The sequence below is a fragment of the Akebia trifoliata genome, chromosome 11 (genome assembly GCF_017979445.1).
Source record: "Akebia trifoliata isolate Shusen 1 chromosome 11, ASM1797944v1, whole genome shotgun sequence".
In the NCBI taxonomy this organism is placed as follows: domain Eukaryota; kingdom Viridiplantae; phylum Streptophyta; class Magnoliopsida; order Ranunculales; family Lardizabalaceae; genus Akebia; species Akebia trifoliata.
The window spans coordinates 43,309,671-43,330,481 of NC_141385.1; the positions used below are offsets into that span (position 1 = coordinate 43,309,671).

Genomic DNA, 20,811 nt, shown 5'->3' on the forward strand with positions numbered 1-20,811 from the left:
TGCACTTGTATCTCTAGGAAAAGCAGCACACCACCACATCAGCACAGTGCTGGGGGTAGTGTCGTACGAAGTCAGTGTAGCATTTTCCTTATACTAAAACCTTTGCTGTTTTATTTTTTTCCTACTAAAACCAAAGCAAGTTTAAATTTTAGAAATATCATGATTTTGTAGGTTGTTAACATCTAATATCTGCATTTAATGTTAGGATATCCCTAATTTTTATTTAATCCTAAATTCTTCCTTTTATCTTAATATTTTTTTGATTAAGACTCTTACTGAAAATTTTCAGTGTGGAATTTAGTTGACTCAAAACGTGGCGACAAGGAACTCATTAATATGGATGATCTTCTAGATGACTTGACTGCATTTAACCAAGATAATCCCACAAATTTTGAGAACCTCTCATGTTGTACTCAGCAGCCAATTGAAAATTCTACTGTTGGTAAGCGTTTAAATGAGATGATGAAAGCAATTACATATTATTTTAAATACTTTTTTTCCAAGTAGTGATGAAAATAATTTAATTGGACCTGCACCACTAAGAAAATCTTCTTATATATTCAATGTTGCAATTACAATATTTATTTACTTTTTATTTTTTATTTTTATCTATTATTACTCTTTTTGTAAATTTTCAAATTGGAATTTAGTCAAGTTCCAATACATAGAGAATGAAGATCTTAAGGATGATTTTCTGGCTGTGTTCAACCAAAATCAATCTACAAATTTTGACAACCCCTCATATTGTACTCCTCAACAAGTTGAAAACCCTACTGCTGGTAAGTGTTTGAATGATGAAAGTGTTCCAATTAGACTAACGCCAAGAAGATCCACTTCGATATTGCATTGTGCAATTAAGCTAAAACCCTTGCTTTTTTGCAACCGAAGGAACATAAGAAACAAGATTGATTTTTCAGATTCTCATCTTCCATTGGATTTTAATTAGTAATTCCCTAATTTTTTATTGAATCATTATCTCTTTTGTGGGTCTCTTAATGTTCTTTATCACTTACTACACTTACTGAGATTTTTCAGAGTGGAATTTAATCAACCTTCAATCCGGAGACAATAATTTTTTGGCAGCTGCAAAATCTGACAACCCATCGGATCATTTTAATCTTTCTGCCTTTAACCAAGATAAAACTACCCTCTATGATGACAATGCCTCCTTCTACATTCCTCAGTCAGTCCAAAACTCTACTTCTGATGAGCATTGTAATGGTGGAAGTAACTTAACTCCACTTGCACTAAGATCCTCCCTTCCGTTTGGAGAAAGAAGAAGCTCACAATATCGGGGTGTAACACGGTAAGTACCTATTTATTTTGGTTTATTTGTGCAGTTTTGCATACTTTGTTTATGTATAAAAAAAATAAAAAAGAAGTGAACTTTTTTTGGATTTTTGGTGTTAGTAGGAACCGATGGACAAGAAAATATGAAGCCCATATATGGGATAACAGTTATAAAAGAGAGGGACAGCCAAGGAAAGGGCACCAAAGTAAACATTCTAGTTCTAACTTCTTTCTTTTCTTTTTTTCTTTTAAAAAAAATTGATTTTAGGGTTTTCCAAATATCCTTCTTACGGCTTCCTAACTATTTTGGTTTGTTATCACGGATATACTGGTTGCTTCTTCATATCTCGCAGTCTATTTGGGTAAGTTAACTTTCATTTACTTTAGTACCCTACCTTATCGATTATTATTGTTCTTTAAATTTTAATGTTTCACGCATTTAGTACCTACTACTTTTCTCGATCCTTAATTTTTCAATGTAAACTTAAAATATGATTTTTTTTTTTTTTTTGTAATTATTTATTCTTTAATAGGTAGTTATGAAATAGAAGAGAAAGCTGCTAGGGCTTATGATTTGGCTTCTCTTAAGTATTGGGGCACCAGCGCAACAACAAACTTCCCTGTATGTTATTGTTGATTAACAATTCCATTGGTACCTATTGAACTTTTTAGTCATTTGTTAGTTAATTAACGAGGTTTATGTGTGCTTTGCAGCTAAATATTTATGAGAAAGAATTAGTGGAAATGAAGAAGCTATCAAAAAAAGAATTTATTGCATCTCTTAAAAGGTAATTTATATGCTCTATTCTCACATAAAACTCACATTAATGTCCCTAAGGTAATCTGAATTACCTAATGAGTTTCTTTTCATTAGAAATTGAAATTCTATCGATTGTTGGATGATCAACTATACCTTCACTATGTTTAATACTAAAAAAAATCTAATGAGACCACGATATGCTATATTATATACAATTTATAACATGCATCCTGTTGTTGGTGGTATAATGAGTCTGAATACCTAAAGTTCTTAATTAGTGAACAGGGTCATGTGTTGGCAACCCCATGATGTAAATCCTCATTCTAAACAACTAGAGATATAATATTTTGCATTAGGTTACTCATAACAATTCACCCCACAATTTCTCTACCTATCTCCCTCTAATTTAATTCCATTCCCATTTATAGGACAAGATTTACCATCAAATCAATTTTTTTTTCTTCTGTCTTCTCCTGCCTTGATTGAGAATCTGTCTGTTTTTTTTATTTATTATCTTGTTACATTGTCTAGTGAGCTTATTGATCGCCTCCATCTCCCCAGTCTCGTCTCTGATCTTCGAGTTTGTTGAGATCATAAAAATCGTAACTTAGTTTAGAGGTTTGAAAACCCCTAGCTCCCTTATATTGCCATTGAATTTTTTTTTTTTAATTGATAAGTTGGGGTTAAAGGGACCCCACCCTGAAACACTACTAATGAGTGTAGGTACAGATTAAGTCTTCCTCAATAATTGTCAAAACTTCTTAAGGAACATTACATATATCTTCAATAACGAAAAAACCATCTGAATAAGTACCAAATTTCGCTAAATAATTCGCTGCTCGATTTGTTTCTCTCCACATAAATTCAAACGAACAACTCACAAAATTTTGGCTCTATTATGCAATTTCCAACAATATTTCCTCATATTTTCATGATGAAACGATTTCATTCTTTATGCATTTAATAGAGTATAACGAATCAGAGGAAATCAGAATACGATTCAATCCCCTCGCTCTTGCATATCTCATAGCTTCTAATATTGCTTGCAACTCAATTTGGATAATGTCATCTGCAGAAATATTGCTCCAGCCTACAAAAAGTAATGTACCATCGCTATTTCTGCCAATAAACCCCAAACCCGAGCCTTGCATTGATCGAGCTCTATCAGTATTAATTTTCACCACGTCCTCCTCTGGGTTTGACCAAGAAATGAGCTTTAAATCTGAATTAACAATGGAGTAGCAGCAGCTCCAATTGTTTAAAATCTGCCCATATACATGACTAAATCTTTCCTCAATCGCTAAGCCATCAAACCGATTTTGAATCACCTCTCCAACCTATTTCCAAACAACTTTCTTTGGGGAATTAATTTCTACAAAAACTCTCTGATTTCTTTCCTTCCAACAATAGTAAACCACTACACAAAAAGAAGCATAAAGCAATTGCTTTATCTGTTTACACTGAAATCGCACACTCTTAATCATTTGAATTTCCGCCTCTATTGAGTCCACTCCTACTCGCAAAATTCCAAACTTCTTTAAACACTGAATCCAGATCCATCTAGTATATGGACATTGAAAGAACAAATGGTCATTTGTCTCTTGATGGCTATAACACAAAGAGCATCTAGACACTCATTTGAAGCCCCTCTTATTTAGATTTTCCACTGTAGAAAGTCTTTTCTGAACCGCTAACCACGCAATAAAAGAAAACCCTGGAATACATTTACTCCAAATAATTTTCTTCCAACCCACTGACTCTTGCGTTTCACATAGCACCTCGTGAGCAGATTTAGACGAGAATTGGTCATTTGATGTAAGTTTCCAAATTATTCTATCTCTCATCAGCATCTTAGGGATTGGTCTATTTGAAATGATATCAATAATTGTTTGCATGCGATCATTATATGGTCTTGGAAACACCCACGTTCTGTCCACAATAAAATTTCGAATAACTGCATTCGAGTGACTATCGAACTGATTTATAGCTTGGTTGTCAAATCTGGAAATAATGCTCCCTTCTTGTAACCAAGGATCTTTCCATATGTACATGTCTTCCCCATTTCCAATTAAAAATCGGACGTGCTTTCTAACAAATTCTCTCTCATTTAAAATACCTCACCATGCCCAAGATGCATTATTTGGGGGTTGGCATCCCCAGATATCTGCATCCCCCACATATCGCTTCTCATCCATTCAGCACATAGGGATTTATTTTCCACCAGTCTCCAGAATAATTTAGCCATACCAATTTTGTTTATATCCCTAAGACGTTGAATGCCAAGTCCTCCTTTTTCAAACGAACTACAAATTGTAGCCCAACTGATTGGATGAATAGAACGCTCAAAAAAGAGATCACTCCACAAAAAATTGTTAAGAATTTTCTCAATCTTTTTCAACACACTCATCGGGATATTGAAAAAAGCAGACCAATAGAGTTGAAAACTTGATAAGACAGATTTAATTAATTCAAGTCTTCCCACATACGACAAAAGATTTTATTAATGACTTTTTCTATTATTATTTTTTTTTTGATTGGTAAGCTGGGGTTGAAGGGACCCCTCTCTAAAAACACTTCTAACGAGTGTAGATACATGATAAATCTTCTTCTAGAATTCTTAGAAGATCTTGAGGTACATTAGAACTATCTTGAATTAGTAAAAAATCACAGCCCCCAATTTTGCTAAAAAATCCGTTGCTCTGTTTGCTTCTCTCCATTTGAATTCAAATTCACATTCATCAAACTCTCGAGCTATGTCCGCAATCTCCATCAGCGTCTCTGCATACTTCCATGAAGGACTAAAATCTCCATTTATACACTTAATAGAATACAACGAATCTGATAAGATTAGAATTTGTTTGAATTCTTTCATTCTTGCAACACGCATTGCTTCTGGTATCACTTGGATTTCAATTTGAATTATGTCTCCTTCTTGCTATTATTCCATGCAGTAAAATGAATTAATCCATCTTTATCTCTCCTAATGAACCCGAAACCCACTCCTTGAGTTGATAACGATCCATCTGTGTTTATCTTCAGCACATTATCCACTGGAGGTACCCACGATAGGCGTTGAACTACATTTGGTACCAACGAAAAACCACATTTCCAGTTCTTCAAAATCTACAACGTAACCTTTGTATTTTTATTGACAACGATCAACCCTTCAAACCGATGCCTCACTACCTCCTCTACCTGTTTTAGAATCACCTCATTTTGAACAAACAATTCATCAAAAAACCGATGATTTCTTTCTTTCTAGCAAAGGTAGATCACTGCATAGAACATTAAAAACAACATCTATTGAATATGTTTTTCCAGAAATAACATGTTGTTGAGTACCTGCAGTTCCTCCTTAATTGTCCTTATGCCAACTCTTATAATTTCAAATTTTTGCAAACAATGTTTCTAGATCCATCAAGTATATGGACATTGAAAAAAAATATGGTCATTTGTTTCCTGGTTATTATTGCACAATGCACACCTAGATACCCATTTAAAACTCCTCTTATTAAGGTTTTCCACAGTCAATAATTTCCTTTGAATCGCTAACCAAGCAATAAAAGAAGAACGTGGAATGCCCTTATTACTCCAAATAATTTTTCTATATCCCACTGACACCCGATCTTCATCTAACACTTCATAAGTTGATTTCGAAGAAAATAGCCCATTTGTTGTTAATCACCATATTATTTTATCTTTTAACAGCATCTTAGAAACTTGAGTAACTGAAATAATGTCAATAATTTCTTTCATACGATCATTATATGGTCTCGAAAACACCCATCTCTTCTCTACAATGAAATCTCAAATCACTACATTCTTGTGACTATCGAATTGATTAATAATTCGATTTTAAATCTAAAAATAATACTTCCTTCATGTAGCCAAGGGTTTCTCCATATTTTAGTGCCTGCACCATCTCCAATCAAGAATCGAACATGCTTCCTGACAAATTCTCTTTCTTTCAAGATACCTCTCCATGTCCATGAAACATTATTTGGAGGATGGCATCCCCAAATATCCCCCTTTCCCACATATCGAGCTCTCATCCATTCTGCCTAAAGAGAATTATTTTCCAACAAGTGCCAAAATCATTTAGCCCTGCTAATTTTATTGATATCCCTAAGTCGTCGAATGCCAATACATCCCTTATCAAAGGATTTGCAAATTTTTCCCTAACTAATAGGATGGATAGAACCAACAAGGAAGGACCACTCCACAATAAATTATTCAGAGCATTCTCAATTTTTTTCAAGACACTCACCGGGATATTGAAAGACGTTGACCAATATATTTGAAAACTCGATAAGACTAATTTAATGAGTTTTAATCTCCCCGCATAAGATAACAATTTTGATTTCCACCCTTCCACCCTTTTAGCAACTTTATCAATCAAAGGTTGACAAAGTGAGTGCGTTAATCTAGAAGAGAAAAAAGGAAGACCCAAATATTTAATAGGAAAATTCCCCTTCGAGAATCCAAGAATCGACAGAATATGATTTTGATTTTTGGAGGATTCACTGAAAAAAACTTGACTCTTTCCTTCATGAACTTTAAGACCTGAAATACTGTAGAAAAGATTCAGGACATCTCGAATAGATAAAGCTGAAAATACATCATTATTTGCAAAGATTAAATCATCATCCGCAAATATCAAATGGGACACTCCTGGAACGCCTAAAATATTAGGAATGATCAACTGATTTGAAGAAATTTTTTGATTTAGAATATAAGAGAAGGCTTCCATAACTATTGTAAACAAATAAGGAGATAGTGGGTCTCCTTGACACGACCCTCTCTCACTCCTAAAAAATCCATGGGAAGATCCATTAATAAGAATTGAAAAACTTGGCGTGGACACACATTCCATAACTCTATCTATCCAACCAATAGGACAACACAATTGAATTAGAATCGACTTCAAAAATTTCCAATTGACACAATCATAGGTTTTTCTATATCTATTTTTGCACAAAAAGACTGCAGAGAAGCTGGACTATGATAATTATGAACCATTTCATGGGCAATCAAAATGTTATCCTGGATTTTTCTACCCTTAACAAAAGTCGACTGGTTAGGCGAAATTATATGAGGAAGACAGGTTGCTAATCTATTAGCTAACAACATGAAAATGATTTTATAAATGAAATTGCAAAGGGCAATGGGTCTAAACTTTTCAAGACGATTAGCATTCTCCTCCTTAAGGATCAAACAAATTAATGTTGTATTAATAGCAATTTCCCTTTATTGAAAAAATCCATCACCACCTCACACACATCATCCTCATCATCCCAAAAATCGGTGAAGAATTCTACTCCAAAACCATTCAGACTTGGTGATTGATTTCTCAGGGAATAAAAAATGACAGATTTTATATCCTCCTTACTGACAGGTCTTGATAAAATATGCACATGATTCGCAGAAAATTTAGAAATAAAAGGCACTGGAATACTTACAAAATGATTCGGATTATGGAACATTGAAGTATAATACTGTGTTGCCCAAGCTCCAATATTATCTTCATCTCTGAGCAGAATCCTTCATCTATTTTCAATTCCACTATACCATTCTTTGCAAAGTTTGTCGCCACTGAAGAATAAAAAAATCTGGTATTTCTGTCCCCCTTTCGAAGCCATTGAATCCTTGACTTCTACCTATACAATTGTTTTTCGATATCGAGTTCCTCATTGTAAGTCCTCAATGCTACCACCTCTTGATTTTGCAAAGAACTCTCCATTGGACGTTTCTGAATCATTTTTTGAACTTGATGCAGTTTTTCCTTTGATCTTTCTTTTCGGTCATGAATATTACCAAAATATTTTTTGTTCCATTCTTTGATCGAATATTTAAACATTAGGTTTGATTACTTTATAGTAGTAGGACAATGAGAAGAGAGATCATTTTCACTTGTGAACGTTCTATATATATTTCCTTTGTCAATGCAACATATGACTTATTCCTTTCCCAAAAGACATGAGAAATTGAAAATGAGATATATTAAAATTTATCTGGCATATCCACTATCATTGATCAACACGCCAAAGATAGGCCTCTCCTTTCAGGCATTACAAATGCTCTAGGGGGCGGATTTGGCTACATTGATTACGACTTTATAGGAAACTTCTGTTTATATATTTATGCCCAATGCGTTAGCATTGAGTAGATAGTACTTATTTCAAGTTCCTCATATTCAAAAGTTTTGAAAATCATTTAATTTGGTCTCCTTGGAGTTTTACTAGGCGAAGGAAACCGAGCTGTCAATGAGAAACAATCTGTAAGGAATGAAATAGTAATATGAGTTACATTGCGATACAGTCAGCTCAGATACCTACATAATTAACTCCTTTTCTACTCCACTGCAAGATGAAGTAACAACCATCTAACTCTTATCATGACTCATGAGCAGGGCTAGAACATGCACTTCTCATAATGTGACATCGAACTCCCTTGTTTTGGAGGAAATTATTTAATTAAAAAAAAAAATAGTTTTTAAAGTTAAAACCATGGAGAGGGGATGTATCAATGTTGGAGTAATTTGGAAAAAAAATAAAATTAGGAGACGTCAAGGTCTCCTAAGAAACTTGAACACCGTGGGATGCTTCCTCAGGGTAAAATGGTCAGTTTTGGGCCAAATTTTAGGTGTTTTACTTTTTAATAAATTCTAGGCAAAAGACTTATCAAGGAAAACAATAGAAGCTTTAGATCACCCATGAGCATGGGGTGCTTGGAGAGTTTGAAGTGACAAAATCGTGGGGATGATGAAGAGGCCATCTAGGGCAATAGGACATTTTTGTGTGTGTGTGGTTGGTTGGTTGGTTGGTTGGGGGAGGGGGGGGGGGGGGGTGAGGGATGTGGGGTAGCTTCTTAAATTTATTTATTTTCCACCTCATATTCTGTCATATAATTGCACTCACACTGTTTTTACATCCCAAATCTTCAAATTTCTCCTTCAATAATTCATCTTGAACTCCATCACTTTCATTCATTAGGAGAACTTCTAAAGCATCAAGGAGAGGAAGTGGAGACTTGTAGAAGATCTAAAAGAATTGTTATACAAGAAAGTCAGGTATAGTGTATTCTTCCCTTATGATATAATTAGTATTTAAGATTTCAACGTAATATTGTATTCCCTGATTTTTAATGTTGGCTCGCAAGGAGTTTGTTGGGGACAAATTAGGTCTCCCAAACACAAGGTGTCTTTAATTTTTTTTCCTTTTCCTTTTTCTTTTAATAAAATACTTGCTTGCTTATCAAAAAAAAAAAAGAAAAAAAGAAAAAGATATGTGCATGCCTGGCATAAGAAATATATTAGAAATGAAAATAAACGAGCACCCAATTATGATTAGTAAGTTCGGGTCAATTGATCCTTGGGTGAGAAGCCCTAAATTGTTTTGAGGATGATCCTGCTACAGAGATTTGAGAGGTTAGCTAGCTGGTGAGAAAATCGACAAGATGATATGGTGAAGCTGGGATGAAAATTGTGGTAAGAAGGATATATAAGAAAATCGACATTTCTTATATATTTTCAAAAAATATATATATTTTGCTGAGCATATTTTTAAAACATGCATGTTATAATTTAATTATATTTTTCTTACTATGATGAGGTCATCAATGCTCATGCCTACAAATGTTTTTTGTCAGATTTTAGTTGAAGGATTGTCAATCAAGCATGGAGTTGTGCGACAGGAAGACCTTTATTTTCTTATGGGACTATTGAGTTAAGGGACTTAGACATTATTGAATGTTTTCAGTTATTTATGGTTGGGGGATACTAATTAACCTGATAAACTTTGAAATTATCTTGAAAATTGGATCTAGTAATTTGTGAGACCATTCTGAGAATGTATTATATTTTTCCCATATCTTCTCCACAACAAATTAAAATTTAACTAGTAAATTAGGTTAGTTCTGTCTATAAATATCCTACAGCAAAACAGCCAACTTTTGTTCTATTTCTCCATTAAAATATAAGAAATTGTAAGGAAAATATTTTCAGAAAGCACATCAAGTCTGGATGTCCATCAAGATGATGTTGCTAATTTTTGCAGCAACTTGATTATCTGCTGATGTAGAGCTGATCGCACTATATGGAAGCACGAACCCTCAGGTAATTTCTTATCTTCTTCTGCTTGGCTGTGTTCGAACCCATTGCCCTTCAAACATTTATTGGTCAGTTCTGTGGAAGATCTCTTTCCCAACTAAAATTAAAACCTTTTGTGGCAAACTCATGCATAAATCAATTCTGGTTGAAGACGTTCAAAGAAGATGGGTTTTACTTTTCCTTCCATGTGTTGCATCTGTAGGAAGGAGGAATCATTGAAGCATCTTTTCTTCTCGTGTGGTTCAATTGCAGAAGTTTGGATTAGTCTTTGTAGAGAGTTGGGGCTTTTCATTTCCCATTTTTGGTGCTTATCTTCCATTATCTCATGGTGTAAGTATAGCAAAATTCCTTGGGTTACCTTTGTTTTATTTGGATTGCAAGGAATCACATTATCTTTGAAGGATCTCGTTGGAATATAGCTTCAGTAATTTCAAAAATAAGGGAGCTGTTGTTTGATCTTAATTATTTACTTCCTTCTTGATGCAGCGACAAATTAAAACCTAACGAAATATTATAAATAAATATGAAAAAATATAGAGACGAGAAGAAGAAAGAAGTCCATGTTGTGGATCACACCCAAACAAGTCTTGAGAGACTTTGAACCAACAACTATTGATTGATTCATTCCTAAAAAAAATCCCAAAACAATGACATATACATTATGTATATATAATATTAACAGACTCCTAATAAAATAAGATTTTTTTAGATAGGCTAGACTCTTAGTTGACTAAGAAACAAATCTTAATTAAATAAGAAAGAAAGAATTCTAAAATAAATATACTTCTTATTTTAACACAATCCTAAACAATTAAATATTTTAAGCAAAGTAAAAAATCTAGTCTAATAGGACTCTAGCACGTCTAATATGTGTCTAACGGCACCATTCTCCCTCGGTTGGAGAGAATTCGATCCCAGACAAATTTTTGCATTTATAATCTTCTCTTTTGGTATCTTTACCATGGTAAGTGTACAGATTTGAGATAGTGAATATTGGTGAAATGTCAAATTCTTTAAGAAGTTCAATATGATAAGCATTATCATTAATTTTTCGAAGAACTTTGGAAGGTCCAATCTTCTTTTATTTCAACTTGTTGTACATCCCCATTGGAAATCTTTTTTTAGGCAAATAAGTCATGACCAAATCACCTTCTTGAAATATCTTTTTCTTTTGATGCATGTCTGCTGTTGCCTTATATTTCATATTTTTCTGTTCTAACTTTTTTCGAACTTCATTATGAGTTTCTTTGACATTAACAACAAGAGTCTTTGCATCTTCGCTCACCCACTTTGTAGTAGGTAATGGAACCAAATCAGAAAATATTATTTGATATCCGTCCATATGCAATTTCAAAGGGTAATTTCCCGTAGATCGATTAGTCGAACTATTGTAAGCAAATTCAACTTGAGGTAGAGCAAAATCCCATTGTTTGACACGATCACCTACAAGGCTTCTCAAAAGATTACCTAGGCTTTGATTTGTCACTTCCATTTGTCCATCTTGTTGTGGAAGATACACATTAGAGAACTGCAATTTGATCCTTAGTTTTGCCCATAAAGTTCATCAAAAGTGACTCATAAATTTCGTGTCTTGATCTGATGTGATTGTCTTTGGGACACCATGAAGCCTCACAATCTCCCTAAAGTATAGATAAGCCACATGACTTGCATCCATGGCCTTTTTACAAGCCACAAAGTAGGTCATTTTAGAGAATCGTTCAACTACCACCATGATCGAGTCAACTCCACGCTAAGTACTAGGTAAACCTAGTACAAAATCCATGCTAACGTCTTTCCATGGGACTTCTAGAACTAGTAAAGGTGCATTCAATCCTGTATTTTGTGCATGTCCCTTAGAAATTTGACATATCCGACACCTTTCAACGAACTATATAACGTCCCGATGAAACTTTGGCCGATAGTATTTGTCCTTGACAAGTGTTAAGGTCTTATCATGACCAAAATTCCTGCTAACCCTCCTGCATGTAGTTCGATAATGATGGCATGACGTAGAGAACTTTCAAGAATACATAGCCGATTTCCCTTGAAAAGAAATCTTGACTTTAAATTATATTCTATAGTTTCTTTTTTCCTTTACATCTTCCAAATATCTTGAAAAAATCGTCTTTCACATAAATATCTTTGAGTACATCAACCTGATAACTTCTGCTTGCATTGTCCCTAACATGACAACTTTTCTACTCAAGGCATCGGCCACACGGTTTTGACTCTTTGCTTTATGGCGTAACAAAAAAGTGTATTCTTGTAAGAAAGAAACCCTCTTGGCATGTCACTTGTTGAGTTTGTGTTGGCCATTAATGAACTTTAGAGACTCATGATCTGAGTAAAGAATAAATTCCTGTTAAATTAGGTAATGTCGTCATTATCGATTGAATATTGTTTTCGAGTATCATTCAATTTTGTCGCTGAAAAAGGCAATTAGTCTTCCTTCTTGGCTAAGTATGACACCATTCCAGTATGTACTGCATCACACTCAACTTCAAATATTTTGTCAAAGTTTGGTGTAGAGAGCACTGGTACTGAACTCATCTTTTCTTTAGCACAATTGAAACTTTGTTGAGCTTTTGGTGTCCAAACAAATGTACCTTCCTTCATGCAATTTGTTATAGGAGCCACCAAGGAACTACATTTTTTAATGAAACGCCTATAAAACGTGGCAAGTCCATGAAAGCTTCAGACTTCACCAATGTTTCTAGGCGTCGACCACTTCATGATAGCCTTCACATTTTCGGGATCAACTTGGATACCCTCTGCCGATACCACATAGCCCAAAAATACTAAACTATTTGTCATGAATGTGCACTTTTTCAAGTTTACATAATTTTTCTTATTGTAATGTGGTGAGTACCTGACGCAAATGATCTTAGTTATCTTATAGATTCCAATTGTAGATAAGGATGCCATCAAAATACACCACAACAAACTTGTCGATGAAGGGTCGTAACACGTGATTCATCATGCGCATAAACGTGTTTGGTGCATTGGTGAGCCAAATGGCATCACTAGCTATTTGAATAAGTTTTCACGAGTTTTGAACACAGTCTTCCTTTCATCACCGGTTGAACTGTGATTTGTTGATATCCATTCCAAACATCAATTTTAGAGAAGATCCATGCTCCTACTAACATGTCAATCATGTCATCTAGGCGTGGAATCGAAAATTGGTATGTCACTGTGATTTTGTTGATAGTCTTGTTATCAATGCGCATCTTCCACGATCCATCTTTCTTTGGAGTGAGTAAAGTTGGAGCAGCACATGGACTCATGCTTTCTTTGATAAAGCATTTTCGTATAAGTTCATATACTTGATGTTGTAACTCATCATGTTCCTTTGGACTTATCCTATAAGTTGCTTGATTTGGAAGGCTTGATCCTGGGATGAGGTCAATCTGGTGTTGAATGTCCCTCATTGGAGGTGAGTCTTCTGGCATTATGTCACTGAAATCCTTCATCATAGCCTCTAACTCTCGAGGAATGGATGTCAATGGTGTTGAGTCTTTCCCAACTATAACAAAAACCATCCCGTCATTGTGCATTGTATCTTCAAACTCATTCAAAGTAAGCAAGTTAGATCCTTCTACTATTTTTTCTTCTTGTATCGATTTCTCCTTAAGTGGTACAAGTATGATATTTTTCCCACAAAGTGTGAATGTGTAGGTATTTTCATACCAATCATGTATGGTGTGTCGATCCACGATCGTCCCAACAACAAGTGGCACGCGTCCATGAGAACCACATCGCTCCAAATCTTGTCTTCATAGACATGAATAGAGAATGGAACGAGGCATCTTTTAGTTATCGGAACTTCATTCCCTTTCTTAAATCATCTAGTTCGGTCTTGGATGTATTTCCGTGTGCAGTTGGAGCTTATTTACCATCTCTTCTAAAACTATATTCTCATAGCTTTTGCCGTCAATGATCACAGTGCATGCCTTTCCACTTACTAAATAGTATGTTCAAAAAACATTGGTTCGCAGCCAATCCTCACGAGCAAGGGTTCGAGGTACCGTTAAAATACATCGGATAACAAACGTTTGAGCATCTACAACTTCTGTGACAAACTCTTGTTTCTCGTCTACTCCTTCCTTATCATGCACTTGTTCTTCATAGAATTGGTCATCTTTACTGTCATATACTTCATTCTCGAGTGCTATGTAATTCACATTCTTTCGTAGTAGACATTCATTGGATCTATGTCCGGGATCTCCGCAATAGTAACAATTGAAAGGAGTCGGTCGAACATAGGGATTGGAGTTCTCGATTTGACGTCCATCACGAGTAACATGTGGAACTGTATAGATGGTTCTCCTATCAGCATCTTTTGGGACCGTTCTAGGAGGAGTGGATCATTTGGTGGTTGGTCTCGACCAATTGAACGACCTCCTATGATTGATTGTGGAGTGCAGGTGAAGTATGGTTGATTGTTCCTCCTTTTCAACATGTTTTCTGCTTGCATCGCTAATGGATAGGCATCATGCACTTTCAAAATCCGTTGAAGAGTAATCTCGTGTTAGATAACTACACGGAGGCCATTACGGTAACGAGCTACGACTTGTTCATCACTTTCTTGTAAGTTGTTACGGGTTTGTAGGAGATAAAATTCCTCGACGTACTCTTGTACAGTGTAGTCACCTTGTTGAAGATTTTGGAATTCGTTGAAAAGAATCTACTCGTAATCTATGGGTAAAAACTTCTCACGTAGTCTAGTTTTCATCTTCTTCCATGATGAAATCCATGTTTCTTTTCCTTTCCTTATCCGTGATGCTTAAACTTGATCCCATTAAGAAGAAGCAAATCCTCGTAATCATGTGGCAATGAGTTTCATCCTCTTATTTTCTGGGAGATCCTTCCAATCAAAGAAATTTTCAACTGAACTTACCCAATTTAGGAACGCCTTTGGATGAAGATCCCCATGGAATTCAGGAAAATTCAATTTAATACCATAGTCGTTCGTTCGTTCTCTAGAACGATTATTCTTCCAGCCTTTGAAGTTTCGATAACCTGACTTGTCATGCGGAGCATGGAGATGGTCAAAGCCTTCTGAAGAAGTTTCAGCATCATCCAAATCATCGTCATCATCGTGATATGAAAGTCCTTGTCTCTTTAGTAGTCACATGAACTTGTCAATATCTACTTTGACTTCTCTGTTCTGATTTGATGCAACCACAAAATAATACCCAAAAAAGTATAAAAAAATATGAAAAATATAGAGTCAAGAAGAAGAAAGAAGTCCACGTTGTAGATCACGCCCAAACAAGTCTTGAGAGACTTTGCAACCAAAAACAACTATTGATTTATTCCTTCCTAAAAAAGAACCCCAAAACAATGACCCATATATTCTATATATATAATATTAGCAACTAGACTCTTAATAAAACAAGATTTTCCTAGATAGGTTAGACCTCTAATTGATTAAAAAAACAAATCCTAATTAAATAAGAAAGAAAGAATTCTAAAACAATTATACTTCTTGCTTTAACACAATCCTAAATAATTAAATATTCTAATCAAAATAAAAACCCTAGCCTAATAGGACTCTAGCACGTCCAATATGTCTCTAACGACATCAATTCTCCTTCTATGAATCATAAGAAAATCATTCAGATTGGTTGGGAAAAACCATGGTGTGGTTGGCTTAAGTTAAATATTGAAGTATCCAACGGAGGAAATCCAGGCATAGCTGGTACAGGCTACATTTTTGGAGCTGATCAAGGGTCCATGTTTTTTGCTGGGTGCGAGTTTATTGGTGTAGTGACTAATAATTTTTGTGAACTTCAAGCTTTTCTTCATGGTCTTCCTTTGATGCTTTTGGTTGATAAAAAATTGATCATAGAATCAGACTTGGCTTTTATTGTTAACACCTTTAAGAGCTTGAAAATCCCTTGGAATTTTGAATCAACTTGTTATGAGATCAAGAAGAATCTTCAATTCATTGTTTGGGAGATTCAGCATGTTTTTAGGGAGGGAAACTCTATTGCTGACGCCTTGGCAACCTTCACTTCTACAACTTCTTCGTCTGCCTCTTTTGAAGCTTCTGCTCATAAAGCTCTTAGTGGGGACCAAATGAGCCTCCCATCTTTGAGAATATTGTAACCGGTTTCTCCTTTTCTTTTCTTTTATATTAATGTTTGCTGGCTTATTAAAAAAAAACAATGTAATACAACTATACCTAGAAAGAAATGAAGGAAATAAAAATCTGAGAATGCTGGTTACTTTATTTGGCTGCCTGGTTTTAGAAAAATTGAATTTAATGTGTTGATATGTTGAAAATAGAAATAAATTTTGCAAAAAGAATTTATAAAGTTTATTTTTTAAAGATTTGAAAAAAAAAATCAAAGGAAAAAAGCTTACTATTTTTGGATACAGAGAAGAAAGCGCATTAGCCTTAAGGTTTAATAAAACTAAATTATCCTCTAGAGAACCCCTCAATCTTATCAATTAGTAATTATTACTCATCTCTTAGTGCTGGATTGCGAGTCTCTGGAATTTGGAGCATAAAATCTGCAAATTAAACTTGCTACCCGAAGGGTGCCTTACTTCTCTTAGTACCACTGATTGTAATATTGATCCATAATAGTACCAAATAGTGGAGCCATTGCCCACATGACATTTCATACAATTATAATTGTGACCTAGCATTTATTTTTAGACATATATGTGAAGGGAATTGGGATCCGTATAATCATGAAACGTGATCTCATATGTTCACACACAATCCCGACCATGTTTAGGTGATATCCAACGGTTGGAGCAAAAAATGTATCTCAAGAATATATTATGAATCTCTAAGATACATCTCAACCATTGGATCTCAAAATACACAGTTGAGACTGTGTGCAAACATATGAGTTCACTTTCATGAGTCTATGGATCCCAACCCATATGTTAATGACAAAGAAGAAGATGAGTACATTACATTAATCATTTATTTATGAGGATATGGCCACATGGGTGAATTTAAGAATTCATGGTAAAAAGCATTATTAATGTAGTAATTAAAGAAATAAATTGGCGCCCTATACCATCCCTAAAATTTAAAAACTTGACCAACAGATGTGAATCAGCTACTGGAAACATTGCCGCTTTATTGGGGAGTAGATCCTTGTAGCATTTTTTTTCCTGTAATTCCCTGTAGCACTTTTTCCATAATTGAGAGAGTGCCACGTCAAGAAAAAGTAACACCACAGCCCTCTAAGGTTTATGTCTTAAATCATACTTATAATATAAAAAAATTATAAAACAAAAAAACCCCTTCTTTTAGATTTGATCAAACTAAAAAAAGCAGAAAAGAAGGTCCAAGATAGTGAGATTTTATTAGCACACGAAGGTTGGGAACAAGAAGTTTATAAATGATGAGTGATAGAGTGCAAAGGACTACACCTTGTGGGTTGAACATGAAGAGTCTCTTTGGAGCTAGAAGCCTAGGGTCTTGTGATTACAAAAAGGTGATAGAAACACTAAATTTTTTCATATGACAGCAAAAATCCAAGTTGCTTGTAATTCCATTAAAAGAATAAAGAAAGAGGGTGGGAGCTTCATCGATGACCCTCAGGAGATCGGCATTGCTGTGGTGCAAGAGTTTGAGTCTCTGTGCTCCTCAGACGCCCCTTTGGTGGATGAGAGATTGCTGGCTGGGACTGAATCCAAAGTTTTGGAGTCTCAAAATCAGAACCTTTGTGCCATTCCCACGATGGAGTTAATGCAGTTAAGGGGCATTGCATTCAAGAACTTGAAGGTGTGTTGGAGTTTATGTCACGCCCCAAATTTTGGGTCCACAATGTTGCTCATGATCCATGATTAAACTTGTGCCTAGGACTCAAGGGTGATATTAAAAATAAATTATTTAATTATGGGATTAATAATAATCATCATATTTTTTTTGATAAAAGAATTTAATTAATTATTCTCTCATTACATTTAGAAATCTAGAACAAAAAGAAAAAGAAATTCTAAAATATATTAACATAAGTCAAATTAAAACCTTAGCCCCATACACCCTTTAACATCAATGAATAGAGTTAAATAAACATCTAGTAAATAAATAACTGTAGGTGAGAAGTAATCACTATATCATCTCCTCTCGATTTTACGCATCGCCATCACTCCTTCAAACCAAAATCTGAAATTTTGCTATAAAAAAAAAAGAAAAAAAAAAGCTACAAAGCTAGGGTAGGAACTCATCTCTACCTTTTTCGAAGAATTAATATAAGATAAATAAATAAAAAATGAAAATTTTACAAGAGAAAAATATATTCATGATCAATAACAATAGTAAAACTTCAATGACAATAATAATTTAAAAAAATATCATAAAGTATTGTCATTATTGCCGTCGTATTCCAAGCATAGAATTCTATAACAAATCTAACTACATCACAATTTCAAACATGAAACTCTCACAAGCTATCATAAATATCTTATTTTAATTGAGAAATAAAGAAAAAGATGAACCTACGTTTTAATTTACGATGAATCTATGATTCGACTACGTTGAGTCACTTGATACTACAAATAAATTCTTTCTTCTTTAATAATAGCAAACAATCAATGTTTGATTGAGATTAAAAATAATTTTATTTTCAAAGATGAAGATCTCTCTTTCTTTCTCTCTCTCTCTCTCTCTCTCCTAAGAATGAGATTAAGCTTTAAAATAAAATAAAGGTGTGCTCCTACTAATTCTAAGAATAATGTTATAAGATAGAGTAGCGTTCAATGGCCAACAATTTGGCAAACACATTTTTCAAAACATGGGTTAGAGGTCTTGGAATGGGCTGATTTTTGGTGAGGATGATCTCTATGGTGAGGAGATCATCATCACCAAAAATCAGCCCATTCCAAAACTTCTAACCTCATAAAAAATGGTTTACAAAAAATGGATGGTTCACGATTTTTCAACTTGTAAAATGGGGCTAGAAGTTTTGGAATGAGCTGATTTTTGGTGAGGATGATCTCCTCACCGTAGAGATCATCCTCACCAAAAATCAGCCCATTCCAAGACCTCTAACCCATGTTTTGAAAAAGTGTTTGCCAAAATGTTTGCCAAACTGTTGGCCACGGATAGGGACCCTATAAGATATTATCTCATTTATTTACCTTAAATATTATTTGTCCTACCAATCTAGGTCACTCACAAATTAAAAAAATCTTTGACTCTCTTAAAATTTTTTCATTATTTTAACATGAATATAAAAATATCAATTTGAACTTTAAAAAGAATTTCCTACATGAACCAGTTCTATTTAAGAAATGATTTTAAATTTTGAAATAATTTCCTAATCAATTCTCATATCATTTTAATCATAAATGATCTAAGGGTTGAAATTAAAATAAACTTGTTTATTTTTCTTTCTATATTACTATTTAATTAAAAATAAAATAAAATACTTATTAAGGACCTCCACAATATGTAAGCTTTGTATTTTATTTAGATATTGAATGATACCAAAATGAGATTGAATGTGTTCCAAAAAATAATTTCAGCAATTTTAAAACCTAAAATAACACCAATTTTTCATAAAAGCCCTTAATTTTAGATTAAATAAAATTCCTCCCTATGCATTATAAATTAAATTATAGCACCGTTGTTAACTAATCATTTTCATAGTGACTCAATTATCCTTTTTTAATAAATACTTTCCACATCACATAGATTTCTATGATTTGAATTACTAATTTATCTATTAGATTTATTTATCGGGTGTATACATTTTAATTAATGACTTAATTATAGAAAGCCAAAGCTTCTATAATAGTAATCACTCTTTTTCTCATTAAATTATTAAAATTTTAACAATGAATGAAAACAAGACATTAATTTATATATATATATATATTTTCATAATTATGCTGACTTCGAATTTTTGACAACTAATTGTCAAACATAATAAATTATCGAAATGTTGATTATGAAACTACAATTATGTCAAGACAAAAATATTGATTATAATTTATCACTATTAAAGAGATTTTCAGGAATATTATTGATTAAATAATTTCATGATTTTTTAGATCAGGGGTATTACAGTTTAAGATATTTATGATGGGAATATTATTGATTAAATAATTCCACACTTTTAAATATTTATATGACAGTCTTCGTCATTTTCCTAACTCATATAGAGTTTGATCATTTTTCTTGTGATGTATTTTGTTGAGAATGTGATTTGCGGAAAGAATTGCTTCCCCTCGCAAATTCTGGGGTAAACCATTCCCTTATATATATGTTAGCTTTGACACTATTCTTTTACATTTAAACGATTGGATGTAACCATCTTGATGATGTAGCACACCATCAACCATTGATATTAGTTACATGAAAAATAAGCAGCATAGGATATGCTATTGAGACCCGAATCCAGAATGATCAATCACATCAAACCTAATGAGGGTAGTCTTGTAAATTGGGGATGCACTCAATACACATAGATTCATTAGATTGGTCAATCCAATTGACTTTTTGTGAGCAAATTTGTTTTCAACGGTTGAACAACGTTACATACAATTACGATACAAAAAAGTGTACACTGGATCCTTTCCCTCTATTTTGAGCAGGCGTGACCCCACATTAAAGAGGCGCAGAGTTAGTTACCGTAAATAGGTGATAAATTTTCTACCACCTTTCTCTCCAAATCTT

At 34.0% G+C, this 20,811-nt stretch overlaps 1 protein-coding gene and 1 long non-coding RNA gene across 2 annotated transcripts; both read left to right on the plus strand.

Annotated features, from left to right (window-relative positions):
* The first annotated feature begins 1,769 nt into the window (after window positions 1-1,769).
* LOC147391872 (uncharacterized) lies at window positions 1,770-9,822 on the plus strand. The gene is made up of 4 exons (XR_015182666.1): window positions 1,770-1,912; window positions 2,005-2,078; window positions 9,043-9,119; window positions 9,698-9,822. It is a non-coding gene; the product is annotated as an uncharacterized LOC147391872 (long non-coding RNA).
* A 5,936-nt stretch (window positions 9,823-15,758) lies between these two features.
* Window positions 15,759-16,271, plus strand: LOC147391873 (uncharacterized). The gene has a single exon (XM_086459117.1). The coding sequence runs from the start codon at window positions 15,759-15,761 to the stop codon at window positions 16,269-16,271; it is 513 nt and encodes a 170-aa protein (XP_086315243.1).
* The last annotated feature ends 4,540 nt before the right edge of the window (window positions 16,272-20,811 follow it).

Coding starts and splice junctions, on each gene's coding strand:
- LOC147391873 (XM_086459117.1), top strand. CDS start 15,759: ATGAATCATAAGAAAATCATTCAGATTGGTTGGGAAAAACCATGGTGT.